Consider the following 23,889-nt stretch of genomic DNA (forward strand, 5'->3'; position numbering starts at 1 on the left):
GCCATGTGGCACACAGACATGCCCTAAGGGCATGTCTGTGTGTCACATGGCACAGGTGTGCATGCACAGATGTGCATGCACACCTGGATTCGGTATTTCACCACCCAATTGGATTGGGTGGTAAAATACCGACTCCTAAAGGCCTGTGGGACTCAGAAGAGTCCCACCTACATCTGGAAGGTACCGAATCGGTAAAAATACCGATTCGGTATTTTACAGATTCTGTAAATTTACCGATTCGGTAAATTTACAGAATCTGTCAAATCTGGCCCCCTACATCTCGATTTCGGCCGTTTCCGACCGGTATTTGCCACCTACATCGGGCCCCTAGTTCCTAATCCCTCTGCATGGATGAAAATAATGGCAGAAAGTGATATGTAGACACTGATCGTGGATCTAAGTTGTTAGATTGTGTCCACAATAAAACCATTCTGTTTCATGCCACATGTGCCTTGGCCGCCTCAGCATTTACTTACACTGATCCAGCAGATCAAGAAACCAAAGTCCTGAGAAGCCAGGCTTTCAACTACAGGGATTGCAGTCTGTGGTGAAGACTGTGTCCCCAAGATAACAGACAGAGATGCCACTCGAACAGAATACGTGGTTGTACTGACTTTGCCCATAGCCCCAGGGACTTTTGTGAAGAAAGGGCATTACAGAGTTCCCCGGTGATGAAATGCCAGTAGATATTGGCTACCCATATGTAGATGCTTGTGTGCTGCCTGGTCAAGACATCTACTCTCAAATTTTCCATTCCAGGGACCTGTTAAGCTGACATGTCCTTGAGAACCCAGTGCCAAAGATGCTCAGCTTCCAGAGATAGCAGAAGGTAACTATTCGGCAAAGCTTCCAGATACAGTACACTGGTATCATATTGCCTGTGAGTATCATTACTTGGGGGTTACTTACAAACAGGAAAAAGGATCTGAGGGGTAATCTGACCACCCTGTGCTCCAACAGGCTGATGGGGCGAGCGGCATTTGCTTGGATGCATAAGCCAGTGACATATAAGTCTTGTAAAATAACTGTCTATCCCATTAGGAAGGCATTAGTTGTGGGAAGAAATGAGTAATGGATGGAAATAGCATTCTGCCTGCAACGGTGTTGCCAATGACGTGAAGATGTGGTCTGATTGTGACACTATTGTCTCAGTCACTGTCAGGCTGTCGATATTGCATGTTTGGTTATTCATGAACTGGCTGCAATGCAACAAAGTTGATGACGAAAAATATTACAGAAGTTAAAATGCAAGGCTCCCAAACCACCCTGGAGTCGGTATAAGCAAGAGGTCAGCATAGGTTTTCCTAAATTAAAATTCCAGCCAGAAGTCCAGCTGAAAAGTATAGTAAAAATCAGAGACAAAAAGATTAACAAGTGGGCAATTAATGTGATGAAAAATAGGGAAAGAAATGTGTTGTCGTGTATCCAACTCTTTATGTATGGCCAAAGTAGTAAATGGCATTACAGGAAATAGGATAGCACCTTCATTATGTTTTAGACAAAAACACTAGGAGAGCACAAATCTTGTATAGGAGTCTAGCCATACAAACATATTTTAAGTAATGGCATATTTAAAGTATGTGAAGAACCCCCAGTTTGACATCTATCTCCTCAATGGTTCCATGACTTGCCTGCCACCTACCTGGCCAATGCTCCGTGCAAGCTGTGGACCACCAGTCAGGGCGACCGTGAGCAGTGAAGAGTAATACATTTCTATGCATGCTCATCAAGGAGGCCAGAGAAGTGCTACTCTGGTCCAGGTATACGAAGGCCGCTAACATTTTTCTGCCTCCAGTACGTCGCCTGTCCATATGTAACGCTTAAGTGTATAAGTATGCTGCTTTTTTAAAACTGACTATCCATGAGTCCTAGCGAGAGGATGGCTAATTACTCAAGTAGGTGAATCTATACAAGCAAGATACAGTCTGCTCATTACACTTCACTTGATTTCACTTACCCCAGGATAGTTTTAGCAGCATACTCCTGGGAAAACACATGCAACCTTTCCTGGTACTGGACCATCGTTTTGCAGGGTGCTGTAAACATTACTACTTTGTTTTGTTGTCAAACCCCTATCTTGGGAGGGCACACCTCGGCAGATCTCCTAAACCCTAAGAGGAAAATATGTAGCCAGAAAAAAGGAGAAGAAAATGTGTTACTTACCTGTAACTATGGCTACCCAGTATTGGTATCTTTCATAGATTCAGATGCATGAAGCATTCTGCGTCGTCGAGATGGAAATCCCACAGTAATATTATCAAGCAGTATTAAAATAATGCCATAGGTTATAATGGCCCTGAGCTATGTTCTACATAGCCTATCTATGCCCTATTTGATAAAAGGACTAAATGTTGAATGCAGTAAATAAGCTGCTAGCACCCTCTAGAACCTTCCTAGCAGAGGCAGTTTCCCTCACATTTTCCCAGCACAAGTGAGAAGTGAGTATCTTAGTAAATAACAAGGAAACAGCCTCTACGGGGAGGAGGGTGGGTGCATGTGAATCTATGAAAAACACTAACACTGGATAACCTTAGTTACAGATAAGTAACTTTCTTATCCAGTTTTGGGGTATCTTTCATAGATTCACATGCCTGAATCAGAGTAGCAAGCAGTCATATCCCATAAGGTTTGAGGTAATACCAGAAGCATCTTAAAGGCTATACCTGCGCCTCCTGCTTTTTGTTTTTGGGGGAGGGGGGATAAAAAGGGTCGGAAGAAAAGAAATGCACAGAACATAATCGTAAGAAAAAACTTAAGTTATTGCTTATATACTCACATTTTTCATATACAAAGCAATAACAAGAGGCAAGGGAAAAGAGACAGCATAGCTTGTAATACACGTTACCTAGTAATGTTTAACATCATTAAGAACATGTAAACATATGAAATCACCATGAGAACAAAAGACTCTTTCTAAAGATTAGAACAAGGCTTAACTTAATGGAAGAGATGACGAAGCACCGCCAGGCCCACTGCCACATCTGCATCCTGTGAGCACTCCAAGCAGTAGTACTGCATGAAGGTGTGAGTGGTCCTCCAGGTTGCTGCATGACAGATTTTTTTCCATAGTCATTCCTGTCAAGAGGGCAGCTGATGTCGCTACTGCTCTGGTGGAGTGAGCCTTTGCTGTCTTTTCCAAAGGTTTGTTAGCTTTAATATGACAGAAATGTATCGCATCTTTTTTGCCATAGTGGCCTTGGTTATTGCAGTCCCTTACCTGCTTTGGTCATTGTCTGTCATTGTCTGCCTTGGCCATAGGCAACTAACAATTGGTCAGTTCTTCAAATGTCCTTCGTTCTCTGAAGGTAGAACTTAAGGCAACGTATGAAACAAGTTACTTACCTGTAACTTTAGTTCTCCAGTATTGGTAACTTTCATAGAATCCCATTGCTTGTATCATTCCCCGTCATCGGATTGGGAGCCTCGGTAATAATAAATATATATATATATATATATATATAAATATATACTTAGGTAAATACACCCTCATAGGTGTAAAAAATTAAAAATTAGGCCTAGGCCTCATTATATTTTGTAGCCTATAGGTGTCCTTATGTAAAAAGACCCAAACTCACATTAGCAACCAATCAGATTAGCCTCACCCTGTGGAACCTTCCTGAGAAAGCTCAGAGCCTCAGATTTTCGTAGCCGTTGCTTTGCCACATAATCACCTAGCCCAGAAGTGAGCTTTCCCAGGGGAGGCGGGTGGGCGCATGGGAATCTATGAAAGTTACCAATACTGGAGAACTAAAGTTACAGGTAAGTAACTTGTTTCTTACTCCAGTATTGGAACTTTCATAGATTCCCATTGCTTGTATCAGAGTAGATAGCAGTTAGCATACCTCAAACATTTCGTGCATAGTTATAGAACCATTATAAACCAATGATATTATACATCATAACAACAATAAATCAGTAACCATAGCATAATAAACGAAATGTTTGAAAAAACAGGAGGAGGGAAGAGAGGAAAGCTCACCTCTTACTGGAAGAGATTTCTCAGGACTGCTTGTCCAACAGCCGAATCCCCCTTTGCAGCCGCCTCCAGGCAGTAGTGCCTCGTGAATGAGTGAGTACTGCTCCAGGTGGCCGCTCTGCAAATATCCTTTATCGATACTCCAGCAAACAGCGCTGTTGACGATGAGATCAATCTTGTGGAGTGCGCCTTCACCTGTCCTTCCAACGGCTTGCCTGCCGCCTGGTGGCAGAAACTGATCGCACTCGATATCCATCTGGAAATTCCCTGCTTTGACAAAGGAAATCCTTTTCTTGGGGCTCCGAAAGCCACAAACAGCTGGGGCGTCTTCCGAAATCCAGCTGTGCGTTGCAGATAAAATTTCAGACATCTCTGAACGTCCAGAGAATGAAGTGTCCTCTCAGCCTGAGTGGAAGGCCGAGGAAAAAAAGAATTCAGAACCACCGGTTCATTAAGATGAAAGTCTGTCGGTACCTTCGGAATGAACTTGGGGTTCATTCGTAGGAGCAATGTATCATTCTTGAACTGCAAGAAAGGTTCTTTGATAGTTAAAGCCTGAAGTTCTCCTACTCTCCTTGCAGATGTGAGTGCCAGAAGAAGCGCCACTTTCCATGATAGGAACTTCAGGTCCGCCCTATGTATTGGCTCAAATGGCGATCTCATCAGTTGAGCCAGGACCACATTCAAGTGCCAAACCGGAGGTGGGGGCCTAACTGGCGGAAAAACTCTAAACAGTCCTTTCAGGAATTGCTTTATTATCCTTGCTGATAGTAGAGAAGGGCCCAATCTTGTTCTTCTGTACCTGGAAATAGCTGCCAAGTGGACCTTGATGGAAGCATGAGCCAGACCTGCCTGTGCCAAAGATAGAATGTATGGCAAGAGTTGATGCGGAGCTGATGAGAATGGATGCACTCCTTCTCCCTGGCACCATAAATAGAACCTTTTCCATTTCGCTCTATATGTCTTATTAGTGCTAGGAGCTCGTGCCTGTGACAAAATGTTCCTGCATTCTTCTGAAATGTCTAAATCCTTAAACTCTCTGTGTTCAGGAGCCAAGCTGTCAACTGAAGCGAGCTCGGGTTCGGGTGGAGAACCTGGCCGTTGTACATTGATAGAAGGGTCTGGTTGGGGTGCAGATGAATGGGCCGCTTCTCCGATAGAAGAAGCAACTCAGTGTACCAGAACTGGCGAGCCCAGGCAGGCGCTATTAGTATCATCCTGCACTTGTCCAGCTTGAGCTTCTTGAGGACTCGAGGAATCAGGGGAAATGGCGGAAAGGCGGAAACAAATGCGCCGGACCAAGACATCAAAAGGGCATTCCCCAGTGACCCTCGATGGTGTTCCCTGCTCGCATAACACCGGCATTTCTTGTTCCTCGGTGTTGCAACAGGTCGATCGCTGGGGTTCCCCAACGGGAGAAGATGTCCTTGACCACTGTGTTGTCCAGTTCCCACTCGTGTGAGACTGCCCTCAAGCGGCTTAGCGTATCTGCCTTCGTGTTGCATACTCCTGGAAGGTGTTCCACCACGAGCGTGATGTTCTGTGAGATCACCCACTCCCACAGCAGCTGGGCTTCGTGAGAAAGCAGTTGCGATCTTGTGCCGCCCTGCTTGTTGACGTAATGCATTGCGGTGGTGTTGTCCGTACGCACCAGGATGGCCGAATTTGAAATCCTTGGAAGGAACGCCAACATTGCCAACCGAATAGCCCTTAGCTCCAGAACGTTGATATGCAAGCGACGTTCTACTGGTGTCCAGTGGCCACTGACCTGGAGATCTTGCATGACCGCTCCCCAACCCTGAAGGGAGGCATCTGTGGTAATGACGCGAGGAGCCGGTGCCGCTCTGAAACTGAGACCCACTGCGAGGTGAGATTTCTTCATCCACCATGAAACCGTCCGTTTCATCTGCTGGGTGACCGTTACTTTGTCGTCGAACGACCCTTCCACTTGTCTCCACTGAAGGTCCAGTTCCTCCTGCAAGGGGCGCATTCGCAGCCTGCAGTGCGGAATCAATTGAATAAAGGATGAAATCGACCCTAGAAGAGATTTGTACATCCTGACTGTCATCCAAGTTTTCCTCTGCAGCCGAGCGGCTGAAGACATGAGTTTCATCTGTCTCTCTTCCGATGGGAAGGCTTTGCACAACTGAGTATCGAGTATCGCTCCCAAGAACTTCACCATACCTGACGGTTGAAGAACCGATTTCTCTCTGTTGAGTTGCAAACCCAGATGAATGAAGAGGCTCAAGCATGTGTCCACTGCTTCTGTTGCCTCTTGGAAGCTTGGTGCCTTCAGCAGCCAGTCGTCTAAGTACGGGAATACTTCCAGCGACTGTCTTCTCAGAAAAGCTGCTACCGGGGCCAGCACCTTTGTGAATATCCGAGGAGCGGATTTTAATCCAAATGGGAGCACCATGAACTGGAAGTGACTCTTGCCCACTGTGAAGCGAAGAAAACGTCTGTGAGCCGGATGGATCGGGATATGAAAATAGGCATCTTCCAGGTCTAGTGTAGCCATGAAGTCGCCTGGATTCAAGAGGCGCAATATGTCCTGGAGTGAAATCATCCGAAACGACAGCTTTACGAGATAGGTATTGAGCTCCCTTAAGTCCAGGATCGGACGCCACTTTAGTTTCGTTTTGCGGATCAGAAAAAATCTTGAATAGAAACCTTCTCCTCTTTGTGATAGGGGAACACGTTGGATCGCCCCCTTCTGAAGCATTTGTTGAACTTCCAATTGCAGAAGGTTTAGATGTTTTGAAGTAGTGGCGTGGGGAGCTCTTGTATGTATGTATGTATTTTAATGCTTATTAAGCGCAGCTGTCACCCAACGGGTATCCTGGCGCTGAGATCAATTCCACCATCTGCTCTACCATTTATTCTGCTCTAGGGAAGAGAAAGGTTTTAAGGTCCTTTTTAAACAAAATAAGATTTTGACTGCTCCTCAGTGTTAAAGGTAGAGTGTTCCACATTGTGGCGGCCGTAAAACTAAAAGCGCGGCCGCCCATTCTCACTCTGTTTATTCTTGGGATTTTCACAAAGAACGCTGAGGCGGATCTCAGAGGTCTGGCTGCCTGATACCACGAAAAGAGGTTTTGCAGTGGTATTGGTCCTTGACCATGCAGTGCTCCAAAAACCAGGCACAAGGCCTTATAGGAGATCCTTTGCTGGACCGGTAGCCAATGTAGAGATGCCAGAGCTCCGGCAGAAGAAGCCGAGCGAGGCAAGGTTAGGGCTAGTTTAGCCGCCAAGTTTTGAACCCTTGTAGGTGGAAACTCCTGGAATTCTAGCGTATGCCCATGTCGGATGATGTTCAATACCCACTGATCCGATGTTATTTCTTCCCAGCTGCTCAGATGTTGAGATATCCTGCCGCCCACTGGAGATCCCAGAGGCGGAGGAACAGTTGGCAGAGTCAGGAGGCCGCTATTGACGCTTGCCAGCATCTTTGCCCTGACGCCCTTGACGTCCACGAGCGTTCTGAACGATTGAGACTGTGACTGTCGCTGATAATATTGATTGCCGTACTGCGGTCTGTACGACTGCGACTGCTGCGAGTATCGCTGTTGCTGATAACCACCTCTTGGCGAAGTGAAGCCTCTTCCTCTCGCTCCACGGAATGGTGTCTTTCTATATTGTAGGTTCCCCAGAGCCCTTGCTGTCTCTGTGTCCTTCTTTATTCCCTGTAGGGTGTCATCGACATGTTTCCCAAATAACATGTCCCCATCAAAGGGCAAGTCCAGAATCTTATTTTGGACCTCTGGTCGAAAGTAAGTCGCTCGTAGCCACCCCTGCCGTCGAAGAACAGCCGCGCTGCCCAGAGCACGGAAAGAAATGGTGGCGATGTCCATCGCACAATCAATCATTTCCGAAGAAGACCGTTGTCCTTCTTCCAGAAGTTTCTGTGCTTCGGCTCTAGGGTCATCCGCCAGCAGTTCCACATATTGTGCCACATCACTCCACATCTGGCGGTCGTATCTTGCTAGAATCGCCAAGGCATTGGCCGCCCTGACCAGCAAGCTAGCCATAGACGAAAATCGCTTTCCAGCGTTGTCTAACCTTCTACCCTCCTTGTCCGGTGGAGTTGTGAGGGTGGCCGAAGGATTCCGTGATTTCTTCTGCGCCGCCTGCGATATGACCGAGTCTGGTCTAGGTTGTCCAATCAAGCAGGTGGGACTGTCATCCGGAGCTTTATACTTTTTCTCCAAGCGTGGAAGTGTTGGAATGACTGTCGCTGGAGACTGCATCACCTTCTTTCCTTCATCCCAAATGTGCTCTACAATGGGAATCGAACGCACTGTCTTACGGTATGCCTCTTTAAAATCATACAAAAAACAATCCGTAGATGTTGCCGGCATGGTTAGCTTAAAGCGTGCCGTGGCTCTTTCCATCAAGCTGAAGAAACCTCCCACATCCGCCGGAGGTGAATCTACCGGGTCCGGCACCGGAGAAGCCGGATCCTGTGCTATATACTGGTTCCATTCGTTATCAGGATTCTGATCCTGGTTGTGTTCATCCTCATCCGAGGTATCATCTTGGACTTGTGTCTGCCGAGGATATTCCCTCTCTTCTTCCCCCTGTGAAGGAGCTACAGACTGAACTGCCATCACCTGTGGCTGAACATGCGCCTGACCTTCCACTGGTCGCGACCCTTGCCTGCTTCTATACTCCTCCAGCATTGCTCTCAAGTCCGTCAAAAGACTCATAGGCATTGTAACCGTGCCCTGTTGTGCCTGAGTTTCCTGGTATGCGACCTGTTTTTGTTGTCGCGGCTCCTGCCCATAATAGTACTCATCATCTTGGTCAGAATCGTGGTATTTCAGATGCAACTGAGATGGACTATATGCATCCCCATACATCTCATTCTCCGAGTACTCATCCTCGTCCAACAATAGGGCTGGGGGTAATGATGACACCTTTCTAGGTGAAGTCATATCCGGAGTTATTCTCCTCTTCCTGGCGCCCTCTCTATCACCTGCCGTCGACGGCATCTCCATAGTCTGAACCGTCGTCGACGGGACTGTCGACGAGATAAACTTCACCGTCGACTGGATCGCCATCGTCGACGGGCTCGTCATCGTCGACGGGTTCGTCATCGTCGACGGAACTGCCATCGTCGACGGGCTCACCCTCGTCGACGAGATCGTCGTCGTCGACGAGATTGCCACCGTCGACGGGATAGTCATCGTCGACGGAATTGTCTTCGTCGACGAGGTGGTAACCGTCGACGTAGTCATCGTCGTCGACGCTGTCGTCGACCCAGTCTTCGTCGACGGCATCGTCGTCGAGGTCCTCGTCGACGCCGTCGTCGTCGTCATCCTCGTCGTCGATGGATGGCTCGTCGACGTATGAGGATACAAAGTCACCACAGAGGCTTTAGAGCCTTTTTTGACCACTGTTGAAGCCTCTACAGTTGGTTTTTTGAAGGACTTAGAAACTTTCTCCTGATGTGAAGGCCCAGCCGAGCCCTCATCCAGTTTTGCCTTCTGCACCTGAGGTGCTAGCCTTTCCCTCTCCTTTACACTCTCGTGAGGAGATTCGCTAGGCCCGGGCTTGCCAGACCTATCAGAGGTCCCACGCATAGCCTTTGAGGGGGGTTCAGATGAAACTTCCACAGATGGTACACCCCTCTTCAAAGATGTCTTGGAAGATGATGATCTGGCATCTTCATCGTTACTAGAAACCACTTCCTCCTTCTTTTCCAACTTTCTAAGCCAAAGAAGTAACCTTCCTTCACGATCACGAAGGGTCTTAACAGACAACATTCTGCATATCTTACAACCCTCTGGCTTGTGGTCAGGGTATAAACAGTATATCCAATCCTTGCGTTTATCCTCAGTATAAAGTCGTTTTTTGCCACAAGTGGCACAAGGCCTAAAAAGGCTCTTCTTTTCCTTATCAGCCATAGTAAAAATTCAAAGAAATCCTGTCAAAAAACAGCTTAAATAGTACCTCAAAGTAGAAGTTAGAGCAGAGCTCTAAGGAGACTCCCTGTCATCAACGATGCAGTAGAAAATCTGAGGCTCTGGGCTTTCTCAGGAAGGTTCCACAGGGTGAGGCTAATCTGATTGGTTGCTAATGTGAGTTTGGGTCTTTTTACATAAGGACACCTATAGGCTACAAAATATAATGAGGCCTAGGCCTAATTTTTTATTTTTTACACCTATGAGGGTGTATTTACCTAAGTATATATTTATATATATATATATATTTATTATTACCGAGGCTCCCAGTCCGACGACGGGGAATGATACAAGCAATGGGAATCTATGAAAGTTCCAATACTGGAGTAAGCAGTGTTTGCTCAACAGGGGTTGATGGTTGCGGAAAAAAGGACCAGAGTATAACAGGCTCATAGAGGTAGAATTGAGGTAGAATTGTGACAACACTTTAGGAATAAATGTAGGATTAGTCCTTAGAATCAAAGCATCTTCTTTAAATATTAAAAAAGGTTTCCTAATGGTGCAGGCTTGGATTTCGCTAACCCTTCTGGTGTGGTGAGGGCCAGTAGAAGAGCTACTTCCATGTCCGGAATTTTAATTCAGTTTAATGAATTGGTTTGAATGGTCTTCTCATGAGTGGTACAAGGGCTACGTTGAGGTTCCATTCTGCCCAGGTGCTCTCACTGAAGGAAAAGTTCGGAACAGCCCATTCATAAATTGTTTGATCAGGCTTGAGGCACAAAGAGAAGTGGCGCTGGAAGCTCTTTTATAGTGACAGATGGAAGCCAGAAGCACCTCAACTGAAGGAAAAGTTCGGAACAGCCCATTCATAAATTGTTTGATCAGGCTTGAGGCACAAAGAGAAGTGGCGCTGGAAGCTCTTTTATAGTGACAGATGGAAGCCAGAAGCACCTCAACTGAGGCAAAAGCCACACCATATTTTGCCAAGGAAAGGAGAAATGGTAAAATCTGTTTTTCGGGGATACTTCAAATGATGCAGGCCATTTCGTTGGCACCAACAAAAGAACCTTTTCCATTTTATCTTGTATGTTTTATTGGTCTTTCCGCTCTAGATTTCGAGAGGATGTCTCTACATTTCTGCGGAATGTTCATGCTCCTAAATTCCAGGAACTCAGAAATCAGGCATGCAAGTGTATAGACTCTGGATTCGGATGGCGCACCTGTCCGTAATCCCTGGTCAGGCGAGAGGAGACATTTGCAGATGTATGGGTCTGGCTTCTGAAACATTAAGAAGTTCTGGGAACCAATGTTGCCAGGGCCACCTGGATGTAATGAGACTTAGGCGACATCTCTCCCTGGGAATCAGTTGGATGGGGGGAAAGGCGTAGGCATATATCCCTGATCATCGCATCAAAAGGGCATTGACCTGAGACCCCAAGAGGGGGAACCTGCTGGCAAAGGACCAGCATTTGGCGTTGATGTCTGTTGCAAATAGGTCCTGCGCTGGCTTTCCCCATAGTGTGAATACTCCGTCCATCGGTGACTGGCTGAATTACCATTTGTGGCAATTGTCTGTAGCTCTGCTAAGAACATCTGCTAGCATCTTGTGAAGGCCTGGAACATGCTCGGCCCTGAGAGAAATCCCATGCGGGTTTGCCAAGCTCCATAGTTCTTGCGCTTCCTGAGATAGCGTGAGAGATTTAGTTCCTCCCTGTATCTTTATGTAGAACATACTGGTTGTATTGTCAGTACAGACCAGCACGAGGCGCCTGCTTTTCTCAGAAAAAAAGATCTGGAAAAAGAGGATTATAGCCTTCAGCTCCAGGCTGTTGATATTACATTGTTTTTGAGAAATGGACCATTTGCCCTGCATTTGGAGATCCTGTAAATGACCTCCCCAGCCTTCCTTGGAGGCATCCGTTGTCAGTATGTAGTCTGGTATTTCTTCTAAGAAAGTGAGGCCCTTGGAAAGATGTGGACTGTGATACCACCATCGCATTGCCGCTTTCATTGTCGGGGTTATAAGAATGGTGTCTTCGAAGGATCCCAACGTTTGTAGCCACTAGTTTGTGAAGCTCTTCTTGCAGAGGTCTCATTTTGAGCCTGGTTAAAGATACTAAGTTGATTGCTGATTAACACATCCCTAGGAGCGACTTGTACCCTCTCACTGAAATGGACTTTCTTCTTGAGATAGTCATAACAAGCTGCTATAGACATGGCTGTCGCTTGTCCAATAGGAAGGCCTTGCATTGGATTGTGTCCAACCTGGCTCCCAGAAATGGTGCTATTTGACTGGGAGAAAAGAATACTTTTTTGATGTTCACTGACAGCCCTAGTCCGTTGAATAGCTGGAGACAAGCATCTGCACCTCTGGCCGCTTGATCTGCTGTTGGTGCCTTCAATAGGCAATCGTCCAAGTAGGGGAATACTTGGTGACCTTGTGGACGTAGGGCCGCGGTCACTGGTGCAAGGCATTTTAGGAAGTACCTTTAATTGGTAGTGGGTACCAGCTACAGTGAACCTGAGAAATTTTCAGTGTTTTCGATGGATGGGGATGTGGAAGTATGCATCTTCTAGATCGAGTGAGGTCATAAAATCTCCTTTGTTGCGGCAACACATGATCTCGGCAAAAGTTACCATCCTGATCGTTTGTTTTTTCAGGTACTTATTGAGCTCCTGAGATCCATCATTGGTCTCAACTCCCCTGATTTCTTCATTATTAAGAAAAAAACGGGAGTAGCAACCCTGACCCCTTTACAGAGGTGATACTTCCTCAATTGCACCTTTTGAGAGCATGATGTTTACTTCCTTGAGCAATAAGTGGAGACAAGGGGAGGGGCTCCCTTGGGTGTAGTAGTTGGAGGCTTGCTTGTGAACTCCAGAGTATGACTAAAGGCAATTAGATCCAACACCCACTGGCCTGATGTTATGGTCTCCCAATGCTGGTAAAGATTGCACATCTTTGCATCCACAGGAAGGATGGTGGGGGGAGCTAGTACCCGGCGTTGTTCATTACTTCCTTCAGTTGCCCCGCACCTGAGACGGCATTCTCTTGCGGGTGCCTTGACGGGAAACCCGCATCCTTTCGCTCCCCTGAAGGGCATTTTTCTATATTGGAGGGTGGTTAATGATTTTGCTGTGTCAGTGTCCGTTTTATATGGACAGCAGCGCATCATTATTATGTTTACCGAATAAAGAATCTCCATTGAACCCAATGTCCAAGATTTTTGTTTGAACTTCCGGGCTGAAAGTAGTGGCCTTCAACCACCCCTGGCATCTCAACACTGCTGTGTTAGCCCGTTGTCGGAAACCTGTGTTAGCTTTATCCATAGCACAATCAATAGTCTACGAGGTGGCACTTTCACCCTCTACAAGGATTTTCCTTGCCTCTTGTTTCCTGTCTTCAGGGATGAGGTCCAATAAGGCTGCCATATTCGACCACATCTGTTGGTCATAACGGCCAAAAATAGCCAAAGCATTGGCTGTCCGAATAATAACAGCAGCCATGGTTGAAAAATGCTTACCCATGATGTCCAATTTGTGTCCCTCCTTGTCCAGAGAAGTTGAGATTGGAGTTGCGGGATTTTTTGATCTCCTACGCGCCGCCAGCGAAATGACAGAATCCGGCTTAGTGTGACCCATCAGGCAAGAAGGTGCATCTTCAAGGACCATGTACTTCTTGTATATTCAAGGGAGTACTGGTATTTTTGGGACTGGTGATTTAATTATCTTTACTCCCTCTTGCCAGATACAATCTATTATAGGGATCGTACGAATAGATTTCCTGGCTTCCTCCTTGAAATCATATAGAAAGCAATCTGTACGCTGAACAGCCATGGGAAGATGGAACCTGTTAGACGCTCTGTCCATCAAGTTGTGGGACCCCTCGATGTCTTCTGTGAGTGAGTCCGCTGGAAGGTGTGCCGAAGGGGAGGGTGTAGGGATGATATAGTCATTCCAGGGATCCGCTGGTTGATGTGTTTCTGGGATCTCTCCTTCTTCTTTCTCGTCCTCTAAAGAAGAGGGGTTTTCCTCATCAGGCGCCTGAGTTGGAGGGCGCGGTATCATAGATGCTGCTGGTCGGGATAAGGCTGGCGTTGTTGGGAGCTGTGATTGATGTGGCGGTGGCACACTTTGGACATCCTGGGGAGGAAATCTCAGCCTATAGTCCGCCAACATGGCTTAAAGGTCGTGGATTAAAGACGGTGGTAAATGCTCCATTTCCCTAGGACGAGGTTTAGGGGGATAGCCATAATGTTGAAAATGGTGTGGAGGAACCAGATATGGCTGGTAAGATTGCTGTTGTTGCTCCCCCTCATAATTGTCCTCTTCGTCCTGCCATTTCACATGCAACTCGGATGGGCTATGTGCCACCCCATATTCCCCATCGTCATCCTCCTCCGCATCTATCTTCTGACTATTGGAAGTCTAATAAGTATGAGGGAGGCAACGGGGAGATCTTTGCAAAGGATGAAATATCCGGTTGGAGAAAAGTCTTTGTTACCCTGGTAACACTGACCGTCGTCGACGATAGTGCTGACAGTACCAATAACCCTAAAGAGGGAATATTTGTCGTCGACTGTGTTGTCGTCACTGGTGTTACCCTCAATGATGTAGTCGTCAATGGTGTTGTTGGTTGTGGCTCGTCAACGACAGGGTCGACGACGAGACGCTCTTCGACAGGGCGCTCGTCGACAGCGCCTTCTTCATTGACGAAGTCTTCATCGACGAGGACGTTGACGGAACAGTTGTTGACGATGATACTCTTGTCAACGTTATGGGTCCTGAAATGGCCATCATCTTCATCAATCCTACCGTTGACAGAGCTGACAACGTGTCTGTGGTTCTTGTCGGAGTAGACGGATAAGGAGTTGACGATTATTTTTTGTCTTTTTTTCTTCTAGTATCTGTAGATGAGGCTTCAGGACGTTCCTTCTCATTTCCCACAGGAGAGTTAGGTACGGATGTTGTGGGCTCTCAGGAGACTTTATGGTGTTGCTCCTTTCTATGGCCTTTGCTCTCCTGGGAGGGTTTGAGGTGTTTGCTACCCTCGCTTATCTTGCAACCTGGATTTTTTGTGCAGTCTGGAAGACAGAAGACGTCTGTTGCTTGGTGGACTGGAGTCACAAAAGCAGCCTCCCCTCTCTATCCCTCAGAGTTTTCGAAGAAAAGGTCAGACGGATCTTGCATTGTCTTACCTCATGAGAAGGATGGAGGCAATAAATACAGTCTTTATGTGGATCATCCCCATGAACTCTCTTCCTGCGACAGGTCTTACATGGGTGGATGAGGCCTTTCTTATCTGACTTGTTGAAAATTTCAGAAAGAAACTGAGCAGAACTCAGGAAAACTCCCTTCACACATGACGTACAGTGAAAATCTGAGGGAAACTGCCTCTGCTAGGAAGGTTCTAGAAGTTGTAGCAGCTGATTGGCTTCTTTCAACATTTAGTTCTTTTAAAAAAAAAAAAAAAGGACATAGATAGGCTATTTAAAATATGCCTCAGGACTATTATAGCCTATGGCATTATTTAAATACTGCTTGATTATGTTACCACAGGACTCCCATCCCGATGATGGGGAATGATTCAAGCATGTGAATCTATGAAAGATACCCCAATACTGGATAGCCAGTAGGCTTCTCTCACTCCTCCTGGCCACAAATTATGCTCATTCAAATAATTAGTGTAAGGAGTTGGACAACCCTGTCAGAGGGAAATAGTCAAGTACAGGGCAAAGGGAATAAACACCAATAAAAAAACACATAGTTGAGATCTCTTACCGCTTCAACGAGGCTGCCAGCACTACCATGGAACTGTCGCCCACTCTCTTTAGCGTGGCTGGGGACTGTGAGGGACAGCGGCCTAGTTCTCCGAGTGTGGCAGTGCGTGCTGTCGGAATACCAGGAGCTGCAGTTTATGGATGGGAAGCTGTTGTTGAGCTTTTCACTGGACTCCACTCCATCAAGCCGCAGCGTTGGAATGGACTGCTGTGGCCAGCCGCGGTTACACGGCGTGGCCGGCGGTGTGGAGCACAACCGGGAGAACATCGTCGGAGAATGGCTTCTCCGTAGCAGGGGACTCAGTCCTGCTACCGCTAATGCCTGCATACACAAAAGACAGGAAAGAGGCACCTTGTGACTAAGCAAACTCTGAAGTATGACACAGTACTTTAGAATGCTTTCTGAACCCACCCACAAGTTCACTCGTAGGAATAGAAATGCAAGCAAAGTTTTATTTTATCCTGGAGTCTATGAAAAAAGTAGCCAGAGAGGCCAGTTTTATTTATTTAAATGATGTCAATCAAATTGGTGTTGAATAGAGAATGTGCGACGCACAGAAACTAATAATTACAGCATAACAATGCCGGGAAACATATCTCAGGGACTAGGTGTGCCAAAAATGTGCTCTTCTAGTTAGCAGGATAGTCTTGCAATGATTTCTGAGGACCAGTGTCACCTGTCGTAGACAACGCTGTCTTACTGCGACTGCTCGGTTTTTCCTGAGTGGGGGCTATCTAGCGATGACAAACAGTGACGGGGGAGTGACTGCCACTAAGCCAAAACCATTAAAAAAAAACCTGTGTTGAGCCCACAACCTGTTATGCTACTTGTTGTGGAGAAGTGTGGCTCACTGGTTAGAGGAGGCAGACCTGGAAGCAGAGATCAGCCCGGGACCAGGGTTCAATTCCCGGCTCGGCGGGGTCTTAAGTCCTAAAATGTCCATGGACTCGACAATTCTCGCTCCAGTGCCTACTCGATTCACGGGTTCACACTCTGCGACTCTGGGCAATAGCTTGCTTAATCTCCACAACGGCCCCTCGCGGTGGGATGCCTGGCTTTCACCTTGCGGATACCCTGCCGGGGTTATCTCACAGGGGAATACCAGGACGGGTTCCCTAAGCAAGCGCTTAGAAACCGCTTGGTGATTTGCGCTATATAAATTCCTGTACATTTACATTTACATTTTGCATGGAAAGGGGTACATTTTACAGGATTCACTTTATTTTGTCCACTTCTTTAATTTATCAGTATAAGGATGAAATTAGTCGGACACCGGGTATTGTGAGGCTTTTAGGAACTCATGCAAAGCAACCTCTGAATAGGGGTTGTCCCTCTGTGCTCAGCTGAGGACAATGTGGAATTATTCACCTTCTCTAACAAGGTACATGCCTTTCACGTCTTTTAGTCACACTAAATGTACTTGACTACAGATATAGAGAGATGCTTCTTTATTAAGACCTTCTCATTTACTTTTGCTTACAGAGTTATCCCCTGACGAAGGGCATAGTTAATGCCCGAAATGCATTGGGAAAATGATTTGTGGTGAATAATGGATTTAAGAATACACTCTGGATCTTTATAGTGAAGAAAGAAAGAATTGTACAAAGTTGATCATGAGGAGAATGATCAATAAATAACTTTTTTCAAGAATTTTGGTTGAACTTTGATTGGACGCCTTTGGAACTGACCTGCCGCCTGCAAGGATCGTTGTTGTGGGAACAGACTACACACCTCGCGTTACCCGCTTCGCGGTCCCGCAGCGCCAATCACCGCTTGTTCATCTTGGAGTAGCTGAGGGCGGAGGCAAGGACAGAGGGGCTGCGAGCACGAGAACCGGGACTCGCTTTCCCAGGAGTCCCGGTATCCGCGCCTGCTCCACCTGGCGTGCTCTCCCCATCTGCCCCGCCCAACTGGACCCCACCCTGATAAACAGGCCCTTTATAAGTAAGTCACATCCACCGCGGTGCGGTAGCGCGCGGTAGCGCCCGGGGCTAAGCCCGGGCAAAGGGCGGGCCCTCTAAGGCCCTCATAGGCCGGATAAGGCCGGGCAGGGCCTTCTCTCTTTAGCAATTTTTTTCGGTATACTGGACTATTAACTTGTATCTTGCTACGTTCTTCCTCTAAGCCTTGTACTTAAAGCTGTTTGTTATGCCTTCCCATGCCTTCCCCGGCCACGGAGGGTACCCCCATGAAGATGGGGGGAGTTCAAAATGGGACTTTGGATAACTATTTCCCACGGGCTGTGGGAGAAGGGGAGAAGGAAAGCATTTTGACCAAGCTCAGGGTGGAGCGTAGACGTTCTATTGAAAACCTGAAAAATAGGCCCCTTGGAGACAACTGTATACCACCTAGTGGGGAGCCATCTCCATTGGACGATGTCCCTCTTCTTCTGAGGGATTGCACCAATAACCCCACTGAATCGACCATCAATGTTACCCCCCCTACTAGTCCAAGTTGTGTGACTGTTGATCTAATCACCCAGCCCACTCCAGCCATTAAAGGTAGGAAAGCTAAACCTAAGCCAAATCTTGCACATGGGGCACATGGCCCCCCACCTAACAAACGTAGGAGAAAGTCGAGGGGTGGCCAGGGAAAAACAAAAATCCCTCACACTGAGTTTGGGAGAAATTCAAACCCCCCCCCCCCCAACTACGGAGAGGTTACTAGAAGACATACATATAACACCACCCGAAAAGGCGACTATAACATCTGACTCGGTTGTTACCATGGTAAATAATGTTACCAATGTTCCTCCTTCTGTTGTCCCGATAGGAAATCTGGAATTTTTGCTTAGGTCACTGTTATTGCTGATCAGTGAGAGTATTAAAAAGGTTGAGATTAGACTCACTATCCTGGAGGCCACGATAAGTAGTATGAAAGCCTCGGTCAGCCATCAGGGTAGTTCTCTGGAGACTAATCCCCCCCTTATTGTTACATCCAATTGCCCTAATACGCTAGCTAGTTTGGTGACCACTGCAGCTCCACCTCCTCAACCTCTTATGTCTAATTTAGCCCCAGTCCAGCCACGGAAAACTAATATTCCACCCGCGCCAGTAGGTCCAGCTCCCCCTATGCCAATTAATGGCAGTACTGCTCCCCCACCCCCAGTAAAGCCTGCTGTTAGACCCCGAAGACCCAATCTCCCCCCAGAGGCTAATGATTTCATGGTAATTATGGCCGGTGTTCCCCCACTTGAAGTGGGTGAAGGCGAGAACTTTTGCTCACTGAAAAGTAAGGTAATCAAGTGGTTAAATTGGAACCGACCGCTTCCGACCCATTTTAACAACGAAATCATTATGGTGAGAAGGGTACCCTGCGTGGGCAATACAAATAAATCTATAATAGGGGATTGCATGGGAAGAACAGATCTCTCGAATCTACAATTCAGACTCTACAAGTGCCTTTTTTCTTCCCTCCAACCCCTATGTATCCCGCTCAAGCTTACGACAACTGGACGAGGGTTGTCCGGAGGGGTAGAAACCATGACTCTAAGGCTCGGCCAGTCTTTCAACCCCCGGTGACACCCTTCCATAATTTTAACCGATTTAGCTGTCTGAATGGACTTGAGGGAGTTGATTGACTCACGGTTGGACACTCCAAGATAAGGGGAAATGAATGCCCAGATGTTGTAACTAGAGGGGGTTCAATATCGGGCTCTGGGCAGCAAAATCCGTCGACACTGCAAATCTTACCTAGTAGGGCTAGGGGAACTGAGGCAAACGAGACTATGGTTACAGCCATGGAACCCATAAAGGGAGGAAATGGGTCGGAACCTGGCCAGGTGGAGACTGTGGAACGAATTGGGCTTAATGGGGGAACAAAGTATGTTCACGATGAAATGAGAGCCATATCCTGGAATATAGCAGGTTTGGCAGCTAAATTTAACAATAAGGAGTGGCGCACTTGTATTAGTAAATTTCACATAATTAGCCTTCAGGAAACATGGGCCCTAGAAAACAGTAACTTTCACATCCAGGGGTACAAATGCTTTTTTGTCCCGGCACAAAAAACGAGATCGGGGAGAGCCATGGGAGGACTATCTATATACGTGGATTTAAACCTCCCGGGCAGCTGGTCTATTACGGACTGGGACTCACTTGCTATACAAGCAGTACGGTTTAAAGGAAAGGGGCTAAGATTAACTGTTTTCAACATTTATAATAACGGGGCAGGGGGAGGCCATACTCCTTTTATAGGAGAATTAGATGACAGATTGGGTCAGGAAATCGGGGCTAGGAAAGCGGGACAGGTACCTGCCCTACTGGTCATGGGAGACTTTAACTGTCACCTATGCTCGGCATTGGTTCCAATAGATGCAGAGTGGTCTCATTGCCCCGTAGCGAAAGGACCGCATTTTTCGCACACACCGGATGGTCTAGCTTTTAGCAAACTCCTTCTTAACTGCGATTTAGTGCACACTATTAATTTGATGGCTGTGCAGAGGGATGGCAGTCTACCCCCAACATTTAAGGGCAGAGGATGCTCCTCTTTTATTGACTACATTTTAGTTTCTAGATCTCTTATAAATAGAGTTATTAGTGTAGGGATAGAATGGAGCACTTTCAGTGACCATAACCCACTTGTACTGGGGTTGCTGCATACGGTGGGTTCAAGAAGTAGACACCAAGGCTTGATTACAGAGAAGGTAACAGACCAGGGAAGAAGATTAAGATGGTCCAAAATAGACGGGGAAACCTTCTATAAATCCTTGTTGGACTCTGGAAAATCCGCCATGGATGACTGTTTAGATATAGGTGTACAAGGCCTACGGTTGCTTGAAGCATTTGGCCAGATTGCTGATCTCATAGATGGCCTACTAAAAACTAGTGCGCCCATAAGGAACCAATGTAACCCACGCTGGTTTGATAGAGATTGTTCAAAGGCTTTGAGGGAGCTCAAAAGCAGCCTCAAAAACAAACCCAGGGACACCCTGCAAATTGCTGTGTGTAGGAACAAGTATAGGAGCGAGACCAAGAGGAGGAAACTAGCTCTACAGGGAGAAGCGTGGGCAGACCTAAGAGAAGCAAGGGAGAACAGGGACATGTCCGGGTTTTGGAGAATTATTAACCAACCAACCTTCCAGGAGAATAATGCCCCGGAGATAGGACTAAACATACTACCAGAACAGTGGGTCTCTCACTATAAGGGGCTGTATAACCATGATCCAGGCCCAACCGAAGGGTATGTAGGGACCTCTCATGAAGGCACCTCAGTAGTGTTTTCTATTAAGGAGATCACTGCTGGAATAGAGGGCTTAACAAAAAATAAGGCTCCTGGTCCAGACGGGATCCCCCCTGATCTGTTTCTGAGCTGTGTAGAACTGTGGGCCCCCATAATGACTAGGGTCATAAACACTGCTATCATCTGTGGTTTACCGTTGTCCTGGTCAAAGGCTATAATCGTCCCTATTTTTAAGAAGGGTAATAGGGACGATCCCCAGTGTTATCGCCCTATTTCTCTGATCGATGTGTCTGCCAAACTCCTGGGTAGGGCGATCCTCAATAGATTGTCCGAGTGGACCGAGGAAAATAACATCTTTTCGGACACTCAATATGGATTCAGAACGGGGAGGTCCACTAGTGACCAATGCCTGAACCTCTATATGCTGACTGCCAAATACACCACGGCCAGCAACGAAGCCTTCTATATGGGGTTCATGGACTTGGCAGCGGCATTCGACCACGTAAACAGGGAGAAACTCTGGGTTATGATGTCGCTTATGGGGATTGAGGTTGCCCTAATTAACATTCTAAGGGAACTCCATAGTGATACCTCTGCAAAAGTCAGATTTAATAGAGAGGGTGGGTTGACCGACTCATTTCCCTGTAAGAGCGGGGTACGGCAAGGCTGTATTCTAGCCCCATTTTTATTCTCCCTCTATATAAATAACTTGGAGCAGTTCCTGTTAAATTTAAAAACAGATTGTCCAAGGGTGGGGTTGCGTCATATCCCCGTACTGCTTTATGCAGATGACGCGGTCCTGCTCGCTCGTACGCCTAGGAGCCTACAGACTTTGATTGACGGATTTGTTAAGTTCATGGGCTCTTTAGATCTTTTTGTCAATCTGGGCAAATCTTATGTGCTGTTGGCTGGCAATAAACCTTGCACCAAATTTACGTACACGATAGGACGCCATAAAATAGAAGAGGTCAAAACATTTTCCTATTTAGGTGTAACCTTTGATGGCTCTTTACAATTTAACTCCCTGGTTGAGGAGCGCTGCTGTAAAATGATTACTACGAATGGTGCTATTGCAGGTTACGGTAGGAGGGTTGGAAGATGGAGCCCTGAACAGGTGATGAATCTGTATAGCTCCATATGCTGGTCCAAAGTGATCTATGGGGCAGAGGTATGGGGCTTTGTTAATACTGTGAAAATACAGCGGGAAGAAAATAAATACCTAAGAACTATTCTGAGAGTACCCCCAAGCACCGCGGGCTCCATAGTACATAGAGAATTGGGGAGGCCTTACTTAGAAGATATGGTAAAACTCAGACCAATACTGACCTGGTTAAAAATTTGGGTAAACCCCGAGGCGTCTCTGAACAGGGAAATTCTAAAAGATTGTTTGGAAAGAGATAAATGTATGAGAATCCCATGGCTCAACTACGTAAAGAGTACCCTAGAGTCAATCGGCTACAGGAACCTCTTTACTGACCCTGCAGCAATTGTACCACAGCATAAGGCGATTGTAAAAAAAAGCTTTCCTAGATCAAAAAGCACTTCAGAGAACTGAGGCTGAAGGGTCCAAAAAGACTGTAAGGGCTCATAACCTGGTTAAGAGTACAGAGGGAATGGAGCCATACTTGTACCTCATGCATAATGCCCATGACAGATTTCTGATGTGCCGTTTTAGATTATACCTACTCCCGTACTTATTGGCATCACCAGCAGGATTTTTAACCAAAATAGAGCAGAAGGGAACCTGCGGCTGCGACAACAGGTCTCCGCAGGATTCCCTTCACTTTGTACTCCTGTGCCCTTTTTACTCAATACCCAGGCGTAGATTTTTGGTGAAAATCCTAAAACAAGCCAAACTGAAACATGCCAGAGAGGCCTTAACCTATTTACAGAAAGCATCGGATCCTTTAACATTGTGCTGTATAATGAATTTTATCAAAGTGGCGGTCCGATTAAGGGTAACCAGAGGAGAGGAATGATCCCTAAAATCTGTTATTAATTTTCTCTTAAAAGTGTTAAATTCCTTTTTTTATTGTCATATGTAAATAATTATCATCACTAGGATTCTGATAATGGTTTAATGAAATTTTATAAATTTTTTATTCATGTATATATGTATGTGCTTTTATGGTGATTTCTAATCATCGAATAAAGAATCCTTGAATTGAATTGAATTGATTGACTAGTATAGTGGATTACAAACATTTTGTTTTTGCTCAGCTGTGCACAGAGGGACAACCCCTATTCAGAGGTTGCTTCGCATTGGTTCATTACTATGCTGTGAGGAACAGACAGCGATACCTCAGTAGCACGCTACAGTTGAATAGTACTTCAATTTTTTGAGTACACGGCTGTGCGAGTCCTATCTCCCCTTGCTTTTAGGAACTCGTCATTAAAGATAAAAAAAAAATTAGGAGCCCAATTTGTATTTTAGTGGTTTTTCTGCCAGGGCAACAAAGTAATTACTCCAGCTCCTTGACAGACGTGCCGCAGGCCAAATTTTGAAAGGTCTTCTGGCCTAACATACATTCAAGCACTGATAGGAACCTCCGTCATGGACAGCTCCTTCAACAGGAAAATCCTAAAGTGGGATTTTCGTTTTGAAAATAAAAAAATGCCCCCTTGCCATGGGAGTGTCTCTTATGGCGAGGGGACATTGATCACTTTTCTGTTTCCCTTACTGACAGGTTTTTCCTGGCAGTGCCGGCATTTAAAAAAAAACTGCTACATGTTTCGCCATCCAAATTAGGTAGGCAGGACATACAGCCAAACCTCCGACGACCTGACCAAATTTGACCACGACGGAGAAGGAGCAATCTTCGCCATTGTCAAAGTATGGTCAGCCCAAATTTAGATCGGGTGGGCAAAGCATTATGTTGGCTGGGAGGTAACAGAAATCGGGCTCAAAGTCATATATAAATATAATATAAGGTCAGAGACGCTCTTGAGAAGGCAAAAACATGATCCAGAAACATGGGTTTGTGTCAGTATGGCAGTATCTTGATATGAGCTTTAGTGCCTGAAAACTACTTGGGTGGAGTTGAAGGT

At 46.3% G+C, this 23,889-nt stretch overlaps 1 protein-coding gene across 6 annotated transcripts in view; it reads right to left on the reverse strand.

Moving 5' to 3' along the window:
- The window catches only part of CACNA1C (calcium voltage-gated channel subunit alpha1 C), a 2,299,705-nt gene that overhangs the window by 31,160 nt on the left and 2,244,656 nt on the right, over positions 1–23,889 (reverse strand). For all 6 annotated transcript variants that reach the window (XM_078673661.1, XM_078673663.1, XM_078673662.1 and 3 more), the window contains one exon: positions 15,661–15,981. In XM_078673661.1, the coding sequence (XP_078529787.1) occupies positions 15,661–15,981 (321 nt within the window). The remainder of the gene's footprint in view (positions 1–15,660; positions 15,982–23,889) is intronic.

Source organism: Lissotriton helveticus, chromosome 1_1 (genome assembly GCF_964261635.1).
Source record: "Lissotriton helveticus chromosome 1_1, aLisHel1.1, whole genome shotgun sequence".
NCBI classification, from domain to species: Eukaryota; Metazoa; Chordata; class Amphibia; order Caudata; family Salamandridae; genus Lissotriton; species Lissotriton helveticus.